The sequence below is a fragment of the Corvus hawaiiensis genome, chromosome 7 (assembly GCF_020740725.1).
Source record: "Corvus hawaiiensis isolate bCorHaw1 chromosome 7, bCorHaw1.pri.cur, whole genome shotgun sequence".
NCBI lineage: Eukaryota > Metazoa > Chordata > Aves > Passeriformes > Corvidae > Corvus > Corvus hawaiiensis.
This window is the reverse complement of record NC_063219.1, coordinates 12929845-12947690: the sequence shown is the minus strand read 5'-3', so window position 1 is coordinate 12947690 and position 17846 is coordinate 12929845. Positions and strand designations below refer to the sequence as shown.

At 38.5% G+C, this 17846-nt stretch overlaps 1 protein-coding gene across 4 annotated transcripts in view; it reads right to left on the bottom strand.

The window, feature by feature from the left end:
- Positions 1–3385: 3385 nt before the first annotated feature.
- The window catches only part of AOX1 (aldehyde oxidase 1), a 39818-nt gene continuing 25357 nt past the window's right edge, over positions 3386–17846 (bottom strand). For 3 of the 4 annotated variants that reach the window (XM_048309577.1, XM_048309576.1, XM_048309575.1), the window contains 12 exons: positions 17043–17129; positions 15375–15566; positions 14854–15081; positions 13715–13810; positions 12661–12789; positions 12095–12169; positions 10211–10263; positions 8491–8605; positions 7802–7867; positions 7020–7208; positions 6413–6580; positions 3386–5458 (listed from right to left, as the gene is read on the bottom strand). In XM_048309577.1, coding sequence (XP_048165534.1) covers positions 5408–5458; positions 6413–6580; positions 7020–7208; positions 7802–7867; positions 8491–8605; positions 10211–10263; positions 12095–12169; positions 12661–12789; positions 13715–13810; positions 14854–15081; positions 15375–15566; positions 17043–17129 — 1449 coding nt within the window. In that variant the 3' untranslated portion in view covers positions 3386–5407. Of the gene's footprint in view, positions 5459–6402; positions 6581–7019; positions 7209–7801; positions 7868–8490; positions 8606–10210; positions 10264–12094; positions 12170–12660; positions 12790–13714; positions 13811–14853; positions 15082–15374; positions 15567–17042; positions 17130–17846 lie in introns of all 4 variants that reach the window. The other variant, XM_048309574.1, reaches the window with a different exon arrangement.

The following is a 17846-nucleotide window of genomic DNA, read 5'->3' as shown; positions in this document are numbered from 1 at the left end:
CTGTGTCCCAGCTGGAAGAAACCATCCAACAGAGAATATAAGACAGAAAAGATGGACAAGTTCATCTGGGATCTTTCAAAGAAAATACTACATTCCACAAAAAAACCCAACTGGTCCAAAATGAAATGGTCCTGAGTAAGGAGCTCTTATGGGAAAAGTTGGTTTTGCAGAGGCAAATGATTTCTTTTTTGAAAAAGTGGGGTATTTGTAATAACGACAACATGTCGATTATCCACATTGAATTGTCTCATTATGTTTGACTAAAACTAGCATCTTCTATTTATCCAAGGATAGATCTTTCAGTTTCACATAAAAATCAGGTTTTCAACATCTGTAGGAACTCAGTTATGCTGGAGATAACAAATGTCAGTAAGGCCTACCATTAGTTCAGGAGGAGATATAAATTCCTGTATTGGATCCATGGGTGGGAATTGTTCTGGACTGCAAAGACCTTAAAGGATCTGCAAAGAAACTGAGTGGGGGTGGGGGAAGAATACACATATTCAGGTTAAGCTGCAAGTCTTTCTCAACAGATGAGATTCTTTCCTAGGGTGACAAGGAGTTTTGACACTTTACAGGTTGAGTTGCACTCAAAAATTCAAGATGTCCAAATTGATTTTTTAACCTTTTTTTCTGTTAAATCTATTCACAAACTACTCAACAGGAGGATATCATACTAATCACTCTTAAACATTTGCTTGAAATACATCAAGCCTTAAGAAAGATCTTCCAGTATTTCCTGAAACTGGTCATAACAAATGTGTTGCAACCACATTGGGTGCAATGTCTACTGTGGGAAAATGCAGTGCTGGATTGTGTAGCTATGTTTTGTTCATAAACTTACCTTTCTGTTCATAACTTACCTTTCTGCCATTCACAAAAAAGATAAACTTATCTGATTGTTGAGGGCAAGCCGTGCTCTTGCATCAAAGTCTGAGAAATAAAGCTTTACGCATCAAGAGAAATTAATGAAATGCTGTATGCTCCTAAAGGTTGACTGAGTTTGCTTTGTCCTGCAGAATTTAATTTGATGCTCAGTCTAAAAATAAGCACGTGGGGATGAGCCAGTGCAATGTCTTCCATTTCTCAGCAATAAATGCATGTTCAGATGCTAATGCACCACCTCCTACTCCCTACCTCAACTCTTCTCTGATGACTTGAAATAATCTGCAAAGAAATTGAGCTCCTCTAATTCTAACCCTGTACCATAAGAGATAGCTGTAAAGGGGGATTTCTGAGTTTGAGCTACAAATTCCAGGTCTGTTTATCCTTTTTACTTCCAGATCTGTATATTATGGAGTAACTGATGAATTTAGAATACACAGGCATGCCTGAAGCTAGAACCAAGGACATGCAACATTACCCCCTTCTTTAGGGTGCCAAATGCAAAGCTATGGAGTCCCAGTTCTCATTTTAGCTTGACCTGAACTATCTATAATTTTTTTTCTTTCTGCAGAATGACCACGTTTTAACAAAATCAACATTACTACTGTACACACATTTAAAATTTCCTTCTGGTTGTCTCTATGCCATGCCAGTTCTATGCCCATGGTACCACACTCAACACATGCTGTGTTCTTAAAGAGAGAAGTCCCAAATCCTGATTTGGGATTATAGATTCTCATCCATTTCTTTGTATGCATGTCCAGGAAACAAATTAATCTTTAAATGCCTTACTACAGCTGGCCTTTATTTTTTTTTAAAGCAGAATTATGGATATATATTTCAAAAGTCTCCATTGCATGTACCTGTCTTTTGTTTCATTTACCATTTTTAAATTTTAGAGTAAAACTGTCTGTATTTCATTTAGAGTGAGTGAAGGTTTGCAGGCCAAAGTAGCCAGTCCCTGATCTTCTGCCACTCCCATTAGAAGGCAAGAAGCTGATTCTCAGCAGAGATATGCTTCTGGTTTTGTGGTTATCCCCTACCATATGCCTGAGAGCTACCACAACACAAGCACTGGAGTCATGTCAGTCACTAGGTCCCTGTAGGCAAAAGCCTTAATGGGTGCTGCCAAGTGCAGTAGTAGTAACCACTGTAGTATTCCTCATGCATTGTAGGTACAACAGTGCAGGCTCAATGGCCTGAAAACAGAAAGAACCAGACCAAATCCTTGATTTTGGCAGTCCAATATCTAATTTACAGGCTAACCCTCCAAACCAGAACCTAGTATTTATGTTAGATATTTAAGATTTCACCACACAGAATGGGCCTGCTGATGGTGGACTGCTACAGAAACATTTCTCTCATGAAGAAAATCAGTAGATAGAGTTCTTCTGAACCATCTCCAGTTTGGGTGTAACTGTGCAGTTACAGTGCACATGAACGTGTCAATAGCCATCCAATATGTCAGTTCCTTTGGAGCCTAACATTTCTGCTTATCCGCCTCCCTGTAGAGTCTAAGAACACTTCATTCATAACATTGCAGGTAGCCATATTATCATCTGTCAGGATGGTTAACTGCTGATATTTCTAGCTTCCATGCAGTTTTTCAAACACTTCAAAGCCAGCAGACAGCTTAATATGCTTCAGACCCAAAAAACCCCAACAACCCGTATTTGCTACATTTATAGAATTTACTGAGGCAACTACACAAAAGAGTCACTTGTAAAGTGGCAGGGAGGAGTCTTTGTTAATAATGACTGAGAAGCTGACAAGATTTGCACTGCAGAAAACCAAGTGCGGGTCTAGAATATGATGAATCCTTGGAGTGTGAACACCTCAGTGCTGCAGGTGGGGAGATGTCATTGCCTGCAAGGTTTGGGCAAGATTTTTACAAGATTTGACTTGCTTGGAATGAACCAGCACTCTTGCTGGTGCATAGGTACATAGGTACATAGGACAAGAAGAGATGATAGAGCTTTCCCCCAGTTCAGTAGATCTGTAGGCTCCCTGCTTCAGTATATCCCAGAATTCACACATATTTAGGGGTGTACTGACATGTGGGGTTGCAAGCTGTCCTTGACAAACCCATATGTAAGGACTTAAAGAATGTAGTTGCCTGTCTCAAAACATTGTCCCCTTAAGATAATGGAAACTGAGATAGCACCGTTGGCACAGCAGGAAGGAGCTCATTCCAGACCTAACAGAGGTAAGGGTTTGGTTAACATCCGGACAAAAATTCTCACTGTGACAAAATATGGGAAAGGAAACAAGTGCTTATACACATGCTATCTCAAGTTATGAGAATGGCATGTACGCCCCATGGATACCCAAGACTTGGACTGTAGAAAAGTAGTACTTCCAGAAGAATGACTCTGGGATTATTGACTTTGGCATAGGGTCTCGTTTGCACCTTAGGTGGGGCAGGGGCATCTCTCATAACGGGATTGTAACACCAAACAGTGAAACTAAGAAGATATTTCAAATCAGAAAAACTAATTGTGGCAGCAGCATTCACATTTAATTTATTGACCTTCTAACAATATATAAAAGCCAAATTAATACAAAGAAAGTGAAGAAAATGAAGTAAAACCAAAAAGGCTTCAGCTACCTAAGCCCCACTTTCAGTACTACTTCCAGTGATTACAACTACTGTTACCTGCCTGGTCTCCAGTTGCTATATCATATCTTCCAGTCCTGTGCTCTCCTGTCCCATGTCTCTGCTGTCTTAAGACATCTAAAATGGTCTAGACACCTATGTTTAAGCAACTGCATTTCGCTGACTCATAGTGGTCACAGAAAGACGAATTGAAACAATAAAGATTTCATCTCTTAATAGCCAATGCAAAAGCTGTTTAAGTTACTGACCTGATTTCTGTCACAGATACAGTATCAGCTCATAAAATGAAAGGACGACAGGAGGATATTGTGGAACACTGAGAAGCAGTGGAATAATAGCGCCTGCAGGCTGACATGTCAAACAAATTAAAGCCATTTACTTCCAGTACAAAGGGCAGTCTTCATAGTGCTGGAGCAATGTGACTCATGAGTAACTGGAAGAACAGTCACCATGCTTAGCAAGGAATAACTGATGCAGAGACTCACTGAAACCACACATTGAACATATAAACTACCAATTTTCCCATTCCTGTTTTCTTACCAAAGAACCTGATGCATATTTTCAGGTGCTAATTTAGGTAACTTCTGTAGACTCACCAAAAACATGAAGTTTTCTCTACACCAGGATGTATCCCGTATCAAAGTCCCAAATACAAATACCATGGAGATTTGTGTATTTATGTGCGTGCACATTCAGAACTGAAATTTTGTCTTTGCACTCGATGAGGAGGAAAGGCTGAAGCTGTCAGTGAATTCAATATTGTGGATTCTGATGCTGAAAGCTAAATATTGTGACTGAAGCTTTCATAACTTTGAAGTTATATCTTGGTCTCACCTTAGGTTACGAATACATACATACTTGAAATTTATTAACACCAGAATTATTGTTACCATTGAATACAGTGCAGCTTTATGTTTTCCTGTTTTCTCCAGCTGCTGCTGCTTGGGTGTGGTCTAATTCCATTGAACATTAGCAGCATCAGATGATGGATCTTCACAGATCATCTTAGATCTCATTATGTTTTTTTCTATCTTCTTTATTTCAGCAGTGGCCAAGAGTGGGAGAAAGTTCCTAACTGTACTTGCATGGCTGAGCACAAGATTAAGCATTGCTTAAGAACCCTTTCCAGAGACAGGTTCATCCATTCTCCCATTCAAAGCACACTGAACTCCATGTCAGTTTTCCCATTACGTTCAGAGGCTTCTGGCTTGCTCCATGAGATAAAGAAAGCTTCTGGGGCAATTACAACTCTGTCAACTTTGGAGATAAAATTCTATATATCTAGGCCAGCCATGGCAACTTGCCTGGCATAGCAAAAGAGAATCATAACTCTTGTTTCTTCCATGCTTTCAACACAAAGATACCTGTGCCAGAAGAATCTAAACCAGCTTTACTACAAGTCAGAGCATCACTTCTGATCAAAAAGGTTCTGAATCCAACGAACAAGGTTCTGAGTCTTTGACAAAGATCTCTGCACTCACACTTCACTGCAAGACTCAAAACTGTATTAGAAAATTAGCTGAAGCCATTACAAAATCATTTATCATATGAAGCTGTTTAGTGTAATATGTGGCAGAGAGTTATCTAGCATACCTTTACACTTCATCCTAACTTCCATCTCGTGCAGAGCATTTGAGCTATGCTGCTCAGCAGATCTTTCTTGTTGAAAACAGATGGTTCAAATGCAGAAGATGTATTTCTAGCAACTAAATGCAGGCATTTAAGCAAAATACTGTAATGAGTATACAGGAAGAATGAAGATAAGGATGGAAGATGTAAAGTGCATATTTTCGGCAGCTGATTCTATTTGGAAAAAGAGAAAATACATTTATCTGTGTGTTGATTAGTGTGTCTTGGGCAGTAAATCAGTTTTCCATTCCGGTCTTGTGCACTATGGTTTGTCATTCACACAGATGTGGCCCGAGGAGCGGAGGAAGGAGCTTCATTGCTTGCCATCTAAGAGATAAGCAAGAAATGACAACAGTGACTTCATTTGACTGGCAAACTCCCAATACTGCCCTTATCAGGTGCCTCCAAGTCAGTGATAACTGGGATTAGGACTAAAGAGGGATGGAGAAGCATGGTCCCTGCACTGGTGGACCTCACCTCCTGCAAGTTCCTGCAATGAGAGGAAGCCCACAAACCTATTGATTCAGGGGCCAATGGTGCCTCAGCACAATCACAGAAATACCATGGGAGTAATCTATGAATGAGAGCTCCAAAGTTTCCATAGCAGAGGCTCAGAGGTTCAGAGCACAGCATGGATTAATATGCTGGCAAGGAACTTGCCTCACTAAGTAAAAACTTACCCAGAAAAAGAATTGTAATAGCAGTGGGAGCATGACTACAGTGAACAGTTGCAGAAAACAGAGTATAAAGGATCAGCATTATACAAAGTGTATTGCTTTGTTTATTTTTCTTCTGTCCCTTTTTATTAGCTCTGAGTTAATTATTTTTCTCCCAAAGAGTACTGAGCATAGCAAGAAGTACCAGAATGTAGTGACAGTACCAGCAAGCAAGTGGGGCAAAGCACCTGGAAGGGGACTGAAGATGCTTAGAGGCTGATCCATTGCATGTTAATAAGATGAGCTATTTAATCCTCTATGGGATTTGACATACAGAAGAAAGGAGGAGAGTTCAGGGAAAGAGAGGGTTGTAAAAATTATGTAAATTTCGAAGAAAAAAAATTATATGAAACCAGGGAAATTCCAATACAATGTTTGAACGACATTTGTCGAAATAACTTGTATAAATGAGACCTGTTACCAGACATTTCAATTACAAGGAGCTGTATATAAAGCATGACTGACTGGAGACATCATTAGGCACTCCACTATTCAGGGGTGCCAAAATCAGTAAACACTCCTACCCAGCTATAGTCAAACAGCCCCTTCCCCTACCTTCTATTACCATCTCAGTAAAGGCATCAGCGCAGCTTGCCCGTATTTGCTCAGCAGTCAGAGGGCTGTTCAGTGCAAAGGTCTTTTTCAGTCCTCTTTCGTTCCTCACACCAGTTACTGCATCTCTCAAAGCAAAGAACACAGAGCATCCCAAGAAAAGTCCTGCCTCACCTATCCCCTGAAAAAGATGGAAAAAAGCCAGTCTCTCATATAGATACACACATGCAGTTCTATTTCATATTGCACAGTACACACAAGTAAGCTGCACACTCTGATTGACATCATGATTTCTCCATCAATCACGTTAATATTTTTAGTCTAACCCTTCAGTTTATCACCACATTTAGAAGTATGGCTTTAAATTCATCTTGCAGCTTCTGTGTATGGTCTGTTAACAAAACTCTAAAATCACTTCTTGCCAACCATTAAAGTGACACAGTAGCTGGCTTTATGTCCTTTCTTATTATCTTCCCTAATGTCATAAATAAAACAATTTACTGGACACTTCATTGAAATGCAAAAGAAGAGGAACTGAAAACTTATATGTGTTTTATATCAGAGTAATTTCTCTGTTTGGCCTGAGATCTAAGAATTAGGCCCCATGATGATTTGCTTACCTTGGATGCATAGATGGCATAAGGATTTTGAGAAGATGACAGTAGGGAAACACTAAACTGTTCTGGAATATCACAAACAGCAGGGATCTTATACTGATCTGGACCCCGAGTATAGAGGACTCCTTCTGAAGAATACTTTAACTCCTCCATTGTGTACAGTCCAATGCCTTGAACAAAAGCACCTTCAATCTTTAAATAAGAAAAGAAGTAGCATTTATGTACTCATGTTTGGTTAACTGAGTAAAACTTCACCAAGAACTCATTTGTATCATTAGCTGTTAGTCTAATATATGTGAGGCCTAACATGCTTCTGTTTGCCTAATGTGATTCTTCAACATTTTGGGGCAACTGTAACCAGAAAACCTTTCACACTTCTCTCTCATACCTGAGAAGACAGATACTTGAATGATGAAGTGATGAGATCTGTGAACCAGCCTGCAATGAATAAAGGTGTTTCCCTGCTATCAAGTGGGGAAGGCAGGTGAAACAACTTGGAGACTGTAGATCACAAACAGGATTGAAGTCCAGTAGATAGAAGGCATACATACATCCTGGAAGTACTACAGGTTGACACCATGGGCAAAATTCAAGCTTATTTGAAATCTATAAAGCTCTAATAAGACACTAATTCAAATGGAGCAAGTCTATAGGCAAAAGACCTTCTAATATGATTAATAATCTAGTAAGAAATGAATGTTTTCTGAATTAATGGGGTAATCTTCATTTTGGATAAGGACCATAGCGTAATAGAAATAAGGCAGCAGAAAATTCTTGGCACATACCTGTCCTATATCCACAGCTGGATTTATGCTGCATCCGATGTCCATAACAATGTCTGTTCTGAGGTTCTGTTAATAAAATTCAGATTTATATCACCCAGAGAGATGGACTGAAAGCATTAGAAGATAATGTGTTAGAGTTGGTATTCAGTGAAATAAGAAATACTGAGATAGAGGCCTCTGCATGTTTCAGAATAATTTCCAATATCTCACCGCAAGCAAAATGGACTTGTCTAAACTTTAACAGAAGTTTAGCCAGAGACAGCCCTACCAGATTTTTCCCATTGCTCAAGGAAATCCCCATATAAAAGTACAGATAGAGGCATAAAAAGGTACAGATAGAGGGCATAGGATCACCAGTCTGTAGCATTTAGGTGTCCAGATCGTCAAAAGCCTGGAAATTGAATATTACTATAAGGTGTTTGCTGGCAAACAGGGACAGAACAAGCAAAGAACATGTTAGATGTCAGCCATAACCCAAAAGGTGAACATATATGACATCAACACAGATGTGTCAGAAACTGATTAATATTCCAGAGCTTTCATTCTGTTCCACCTGTAATTTGTATCTACATTGTTGATATATTTATTATCATGTGAAGACAGGTGACTTATTAATGCAAACCTGAATGACTGTTGGAGCAAGCCTCATTCACATTATTTCCAAAACTTCTCTGACATTCAGTTATTACCTTGTGATCTCCTGTTAGACAGTTAATTTCAACCTCTGAACAAGCAGCTCCATAAAGAAAATATGTGAATGGCTGTCCTTCCCCTTTCTCCCAGTCCATGTATTCATTGTAACCTCTGATGGAAGAAACAAAGTCCGCAAGAAGAAAACTGATGACAGTTTGCATTATAACAAAGCAGATGAGCACAAAAGAGTTTGAAACTGCTTGCAAAATCTTAAGTACAAAATCTTAAGTGAAATCTTAAGTAACAGCTCAGAACTTCAAAATTTCATGAAAGCCTACAAAGCCTAGTAGTTTAGGTTTGATGCATCTGGTATTTATATAAAATACAGCAGACAAGCAAGCTATTTCAGTTCAGGAGAGTCTATAACCAGCACACTCCTAGAAATATACTAATAAAAGCACAGTAACCAAATACAGAATAAACATTTAAGATAATGGTTACTGGGATAATAGCGCATATAGGAATTCAGAAAAATAGAGGAAAACTTGTCAGGACCTATGAAAAATAATTTACAAGACATAAATGAAAAAGTCAAAATTACAGAAACAGCGTACAGAATTGAGTGAGAGGGTTACAACTGGAATATTGAAAGAAAGGTGTAATTACTTAGAAGGGAGTGGGACTAACTGAGGACACCATAGTAGTCAGGACTGATAGGGTAAAACCAAGGACATGAGAGGACAGTGAAATGTGGTGTCTTCCAAATATGGGAGCTATGTGACTAAGCTGTATTTTCAACAATGTATGACTGAAATCTCTTTGTTGAGCATATTTAAAATTATCACAAAGCAATTATAGTATAGAACCATGCACTGAAAAAGGGATACACAAAATCCATCTACTCAACTTCTCATAATCCATTTACCTCAGCTGCCTTTGAGATTCCTGGAAGTAGAGAATATGACTGGATAAGAACTAGATCAATACAGGATCTGAGGCTCAGGGATCTGCAGACGGTTTTGGACACCGTTAAATGTCGATAGCACTGTTGTTCATTACTTTGGTGATACTAACATTCCTAAAGGGCTGCATAAGCAGAAGATATACTTGAACAGGCTTAACAGCAGGAAGGGACATTTTATTTGGACATTTTTCGGTGCTTTAAAAAAGTATGGGCTTCCCAAGTGCCCTTTCAACTTACTCCAGACTGCCCAGAGACCTGAAAAGTTGCTATTAATAAGTAAGAACCACCAGCAGAAGGAGAGAAAAGATAAGGCACAGCAGGCTAAGAGAAAAGCTTTGCTTTGAATCCCACCTGAGTTATAGCACAGAAATTTTTCATTTCTGGTTCTTTATAAACACTGTGAAAGAATTCAAAGAAAAAGGACCAAGAGACTACTCTGAGAGCAGTGGGAACAATATTTATAGCTTATAGCAATACAGTCTCCAGTTAAAAACCTATATCCCACTTTGCACATGACTGTTATAGGCAGCAGTCACTTTCTTGATGCTTTCTGGTTTGCTAAATGTCAAATCATGGAGCAAAGATGGCAAAATGTTCTATTAATAATTTCTAGAGAGTCCACAGAGGGCTAGACATAAATTAACACCAAAACTTTATGCTTCCAACCCTTCATATATCACCTAATTATTTAAAACATAAAATGAGCTATTAGAAAGACCTATTTGACAGGATCTTCTATTTACAGCATTAGTTATCTTCAGAAATCAGTCCTGGTCTAATTTATGCATTTTTAAGGAACAAAAATATATTACCTAAAATAGCCAGTAGCTGAAAGACTCACACTCTGTTTAAATGCTTCTTTAATCTGTAAAATATAGCAGTGCTTGTGGTAAGCCAAGGAAGGAGTCAGGAAGGAACACAGCATAGGTATATTTACTTTATTTACATATATATACTTACCCACACATATTTACTTAAAAACCCCAAACTGTAAAACTTGTAAAGAAAGGAAGACAAGCTGAGTTAAGCATGTTTAGCTGCACATGGTGCCTAAGACTTCAGAACTAAACCCCCTTTGCATGAACAATCTGAATTCTTTTGGCAATACTAGAAGGAATAGACTTGTCAACAGTGGTGTTCTCGCTGAATCTTTATTGCTGGTAATGCCATAGTCAGAAAGGGCCCTGCTCAATTTCTCTGATCAAGTTCAATAGAAATGGGTCCCTCCTTGTCAGCTAAACAGATCTGGTTGATAAGTCACTGATTATATTGGGTCATGTGACCATGTGCCTGTGCAACCTTTGGCTTTTTCTTTGATAAACTGCCTTTATCTTTACCCACTGACTCGTCAGGGCTTTTCCATCTTATTTTCTTCCTCTATCTCACTGAGGAAGGGGACTGATAGAGCAGCTTGTTGGGCACCTAGAGTCCAGACAAGGTCAAACCAGCACACTGACATAAAAGATCTGCATGACCTATTTGCACAAAGATGACATTTTTCAAGAGAAATGCTCTTTGTAAGTTCTGCCGGTCATAAAAGTGACAGTAGGAGGTACCAAATCTATTCCCTTTGAGTGATTCTCATGTTAGATTTACTCCGTTTACAAGTCAAAAAGTTTTTGTGGCGTTTTTGGTTGGTTTTACTGACTTTGTAAGATATAAAATTACTTCTCTACATATGTTAACATTCTTTCTTTGGTCCGCCATTTCTGATAATACTTTTGGTGTGTCTGAATCATCCAAATTAATTTTGTACCTAGTAGAGGAGATTAGGTGTTTTGGATTAGTGTGTTTTTTTTATTCCTAAGAAGGGTTTACCCAGAGACAAGGCCTTTTCTGCTTTTTTTGATTGCCCCACTGGTGAGGAGGCTGGAGGTGCATGGGAATTTGGGAGGAGACACAGATGGGACAACTGACCCCAGCTGACCAAACGGATATCCCATACCATATGGCATCATGTTCAGTATAGAAAGTAGGGGGAAGAGGGAGGAACAGGGAGACATTTGAAGTGCTGGTGTTTGTCTTCCCAAGTAACCAATACGTGTGATGATGCCCTGCTCTCCTGGAGATGGCTGAACACCTGCCAGCCCATGGGAAAGATTGAAAGAATTATTTGCTTTGCTTTGGTTGTGTGTATGGCTTTTGCTTTACCCATTTAATTCAACTCACAAGTTTTCTAGCTTTCACTCTTCTGACTCTTTCCCTGATTCTGCTGGTGGGGGAATGAGTGAGCAGTTGTGTGGTGCTTGGTGGCTGGCTGGGGTTACACCACAACATATCATAGCCCTTTAGACATAGGCTGTGGACCACATCTGAGACTAAGTAGACCTAGCTGCACCTAGACTCCACTGAAAAGTTTAGAAAGCCAGGGGATCTCCCTCCTCAACAGGAGGGACCATAACCTGATCTTACTATAATCCGTTGTAACAGATGATAGATTTGTTACTTGGATATTGCACTGGCAATATTTAAATACTGTACTAGCAATAAATCTAGTTGTTATCTTCCACATAATCATTTGTGCCTGGCCAAGAACCATCTCTTGACTATTCTGCATTTCATCTGTTTGTGAAATAGCCTGTTTCTACAGTTTTTAACTTTAGGATTATTAGGCTGAGCAGATTTATAGACTACAATACATATATCACAGTTTCTGCCAGCACTCAAACACATTCCGTAGGATTCACAGGTCTTACCCAATCATTCCAGGTCCCTGTTGGGTTCTTCTTGATGATGGGCTGCAGGCGTTTCAGAAGAGTTTGGCAAGCATCCTGGTGAGAAGCCAGGAGAATATACCACAAAATTAACACAGATACATTTGCTACTATTCAAGTTATGTTCTAGTTACTACTTAATTAGTATATGCTTTACTGTCATCTTAGTTTGAAAAGGTATTGCAGGAAGTGTCATATTAACCACATACACATAAAACTTCAAAATGGTTAAGTTACAAGGGCTGGAATCTGTATGAATCAGTAGATTTCAAACATGAACAAGGGTGCAAGACTTGTATGGGACTAGTTAGCTTGTTAGATGAAAGAAAGATTTTGGAAAGTGTAAGCCTTTTTGGGAAAGTCCAGATCATATTCTGAAAACTCATAAGCACCGTTATTGAGAAACTGTCGTCATGTTTCTTCTTGGCCACCTCCAGCAGTATTGGTAATCCCAAACTTGATTTTTATGGGATCACTAGTACCTAAAGTTTGGCAAACATATACCTCAAGGGATCGGGGGTTTTTTTCAGCTAAATACTACTCTTTACCTTCACAGCCATGCCATTGACATCTGTCCCTGCAGATCCCACCGAGGCACATGCATTGGGAACAGTTGTTGTGCTCGTTTCACAGAAGTGAATACATGACATGGGGATGTTCAATTCCCGACTAGCAACCTGTTTCAGGAAGAACAACATATTCTTTGTTTTAGAAACAATCTAAACACTCCAACAACTCCCCAGTATTTGCTAGAAGTCAGGAATACCAGGAAAGATAAAAGTTTAAGCCAGTTCTCTTCCAATCTCCAGCTGATATCATTGTGTCCAAGTTGTTAGAACAAAGAAACAGAAAAGAAGGACAATGTTCCAGCTGTACTCAAATACTGGATTGAGACCTGAACTCCAACACTCATTCCTGATTTTCCTGCTTATACCCTGAAAGACTTAGAGCAAATTATACAAGCCCACGTCCCAAACTTTCACTGACTTGATAAATACTTTCACAGATCTGTCTCAGAACTATCCATTAACCAAATATGATCATAATGTTATCATCATGACAGTCTTAAGCTGCGCCAAGGGAAATTTAGGTTGGATGTTAGGAAAAAGTTTTTTACTGAATGAGTGATAAAGTTCCGGAATCATCTGCCTGGGGAGCTGGTGGAGTCACCATCCCTGGATGTGTTTGAAAAAAGATTGGATGTGGCACTCAGTGCCATGGTTTAGTTGAGCTGGTGTTAGGGCATGGCTTGGACTCGGTGATCTTGAAGGTCTCTTCCAACCTGGTGATTCTGTGTGAATAGTGTCTGCCTTTTTCACTATGGGTTTTATGGGATTAGCCCCTCAAAATCTTATTTCTAATAAGCCTCTTCACATGCTATTGGAAGAACAAAAACCAGTCAGTTTTTTCCTTCTTTCTGCCTCTATGTCTCTTAATGAAGGTACCTTTGCTTTCTAATTCTATCAATGCAAAGAAGTAGTGGCTATGTTGATAAAGAAACTGTCCTGCTGGTACACTAACTAACCAAAAAGAAAACCCTTACACTGTTTATCTGCAGGAAAGATAAAGCACATGGCAATATTTATTTAGATCATTTTTTACCTGGATCATTTTTGTATGAATACCCTGCCCCATTTCAATTCCACCATGTGTCAGAAGCACAGACCCATCAGTATAAATATGAACCAGTGCAGCAGCCTAAAAAAGAAAAACAAAGTCAAGATCAGACTAGTGAGGAATGTGTTGTATGTGGTGATGAATGGAATTAAAAAAAGACAAAGTGTTTAAGTATATTTCAGTTTATCTGTTTAATGCTTAGGAATATAAGGCAAAATATGAAATGCTACTTGCTGCTCTTCCTCTATAATGAACTTCAAAAGAAAAAGATACAAATCCTTGGTGGTCTGCTTTTTCTGTTACTAGATCCTGAAATAAACCTACACCTGGCAACTGTATCTCAGTGGTTCCAAAAGAAGCTGGAGGACACCCCTCAGTAGTGGCTGTAAGCGCAATTTGCTGCAAGCTCCATTTTCTCTCTCACTGACATGTGAGAGTCCCGGAGGTTTCTCAGTTGCATGAGTTGAATCTCTGAATGAAATTTTCTTCCTAGACTCAGCTAGAAGTAGCTGTAGACTACAAAGACCCTGTGACTTTAATGCTGAGCAGAGACAGCCAGTTTGATATGACATAAGTCAGTCAATTAATTAATTTTCAGTTGATAGAATGCTGTCTGTTTCAGAAGAATTAGACACCTATGTTAAAAAAAATACAAGGACCAAAAATACTACTGTGCTTTTTTCCTTCCTTAACCTTCGCCTTTGATGGCATCAAAGGGTTAAGTCTTTAAGAGCAGCATTCCATAGTACCCTCATCATCAGAAAGAGGAGGGTCAGAACTATTTCTGGACTGGACAACTTATACAATGAACATTTCTCTATCAGCCTTCAAAAACTTTTTGTAAATGTGTTCAACTCACCTATTCCAACACTGCACCACAACAAATAGGACTAGCCTTTAGGTAGGCAGGGTCCAAGCTGCCTGAGTCCTGAAAACCAAACAACTTTGATCTCAGCTTGAAGAGAGCTACAAGCTAGTACAGCCTCTTCAGGGAACAACCATCAGGAGGATGATCATTTTCCAGGAGTTGAAAGATAACATATTTGTTTTGTATCCTAAGATAAAGTGACTGTAATCTTCTATGGATAAAATGCTTAGCTCACTTATTCTTTAATGAATCTCACCTGAGAAAGGTAAGGTGTACCTAGTCCAAATGGAAATTTCATTGGTACAATGGCAATACCTCTTTTCTTCCAGTAATTTTCTTTGTTAAATTCATTGATAGTTGTTCTCCTACTGTAGTATGCAGATTTCTCCATACATTCATTCCAACACCGTATTAAATTCTGTGGATCAAGTTTTTGTTTGAAGTGTGTTTGCTCATTCTTCTTATACATATTTATTTCCTTAATCTGAAAAAAATGAAATTACAGTTATCACACAATCCTGTTAAAGGCAAACTGACCATCTGGGAGGACTAATAGATGACAAGAAGATCACTGTATGTTTTTTGAACAGTTACCAATTTGTAAGACCATGCTATTCATTCAACAACCAGACATTGATTTAAAAAAATACGAATTTCAGCTCAAATTATGTTTGACTTAGAAAAGAATTGTTCAAAAAATTAAACTAATCTAAAGGTTTTTAACTTTCCAGTTCCATAGACTTCATTTCAGGAGAGAATAGGCCTGCATTTAGTCACCTTTTCTGGCGATAAACCAGTTTTATCTGCAACGTCTGTTATCCAAGTTTCTGTCACCAGTCCTGACTGAGGAAAGCCAAAGCCTCGGAATGCTATGTTTGATGGCAAGTTTGTTTTGCAGACACAAGCCCAGCATCTCAAGTTGGGAATCTTGTATGCATTGTCCATTTTTAATAAGGACACTTCTGCTACCTGAAGTAGGGGATAAACAGATCTTGTTTAATGTCAGAACAGTGCTTCCTTCAAATTGACATTTAAATCTTCCACATCTCTTATATGAAAGACCTTAACTTGAGACAATTAGCTTTAAAATTTGCTTTCTGGCAATCACTGGTTGTAAGAACTCATGCACACATAGAGACTTTATTAATACATTTCTCATGCAATATATTAATTTCCAGGGGCTTTTTTTTATACAGAACACAGCTGATGTTACTTGTACTTGAATGTTATCAGTAGTTGAGGATGTAGCAAATGTGTCATTTTATGACTGATTTTGCTCCTACTTCAATACCAAAAGCCACACAAAACTAAAAATAGGCAGATTAGATTTAAAGCAACAGTAGCTATGGAAGGAACTGATGAAAGCATTCTGAACTATCACATCCTATGGAAGTCCACACTTAAAGTTTAGTTCCACCAGAAAGCATATGTACTGCAGTCTACAATGTCTTCTTGTCCTTAAGTTTTTAATTTAGAAATTTACAATGACAAACACAAAACCACATGAAGAGGAAAATCCTGTACTAGAGACCTCAAATTAGGCTCTAGGAGTCAGTATCAAAATAAAAATATAATTAAAAAAAAGTTTTGATGCCTAATCAAAAGAGGTCACTGTCTCTCTTCAGTGTTAAGTAGATTTCTCAGAATGACAAATTTAAGCCTCCGTCATTCGTGCTAGGCCCACCAGCTTCACTGTATCATTGTAGAACTTCATCTTAAGACAGTTCTTACATGATCTGCATTAATGTACATGCTTCTAATAATGGGTTTTCTTCTAACCTAGGCTATTTTTCAGAACCAGGTTAGGCAGCAGTACCATGGGCAGTTACACTGACAGATTTCAGGATGCAGAAAATACTCATAGGTGGGGCAATGATAAGCAGATGAGGGGTAGTACAGCAAACATTTCAGTTACAGCTAGAATAGCGTGTACAAACACAAATATCTAGTGATGATATCAAAGCAAGAAACATTTTATACTTTGCAGACCTGTAAGTGAGGAACTGAGGTATACAGCACAATAAATACTGACCCAGTACAGAAATGTATAGGGACAGCAACAGGATAACTATAACTATGAATTTTCTGAAGGCTAAGAAATGTCTTCCCAGCCCTGAGGACATAAAGCTTTAGGCAGGGACAAATGCAGGTACTACATATTTTAAAAGGAATACATTGTTAGTTGAGATGTTCATAACAGAAAAATAAGCCTGAGAAAACATTCATGAAGGGAATGTGTAGGGTAATATAAAAAAGTAGTAACATGCTTCACTAAATTGAATATGGAAACGATAACCTACTCAGGGCAGATTCTTCCAACAACCCATAATCCCTGTATCAAAAGTCTATATGTTTAATAATATATAGGCAAAGGAATTTGACCTTCATAATTTTCCAGCTAATGATTCCTCCATATTATAAGATTTGTCAGTATAAAATCCTTACCAGGACAGATTCATCAGGGGTACATCCTCCATTAATATAATATTTGGCATCCACAGCTCTGATCTTACCATCATTCATGAAGCCAACCTAGAAGGTTACAACAGTATGTTATTTAGAATTTGGCATTCATTTGTTTCTTAAGTGCTTTTATATTTTGAAAACTAACATAACCCATACATTCAGGGTAATACTGCACTATTAATTTCTGGCCAGCATTCACTGAAACTATAGAAAGGCAAGAGAGAAAGAAAGTATGTTTCTAAGATATGGGCTTTCCCACCTGGCATCTGTGATCTGTATAGGTACAGCATATAATAAGCAACATCAGCCCACTGGGAAAGGAAGAAGCAGTGGCTTCCTCTATATTGCCTGAGATGGCTGAGAAGTGTGTCACCTAGGAAAGTTTATTGTAGATAAAATCAAATCCCACTTTAATAGTAAGAATAGTGTCTGGCAGATGGAATATGACATTTGTGTTTATTAATGAAGAAATGTTATCTTTATCTCACATCCCTCTTTTCACCTGTTATCACTAACAGTTCCTGAATTCTCAACATGAGCTACAGCTCATTTTAGCTTTAGGGAAGCATCTTATAAAACCTCTCTTACTTTACCTAGGTAGTATGTCATGCAACTTGCTTAGTATTAGCAGATAAATTTGCTGCAGCCTTAGGCTGCAAGCTGTGAACTTTCACCAAGGTATGTTGAACTGTAACCTAGTCAAGTAAAAGAAGGCCTCAGAGCCAGTTCAAGCTGAAAGATAAAGAAGCTACAATCTCTAGCAGATGCAGCACACTTAGATAT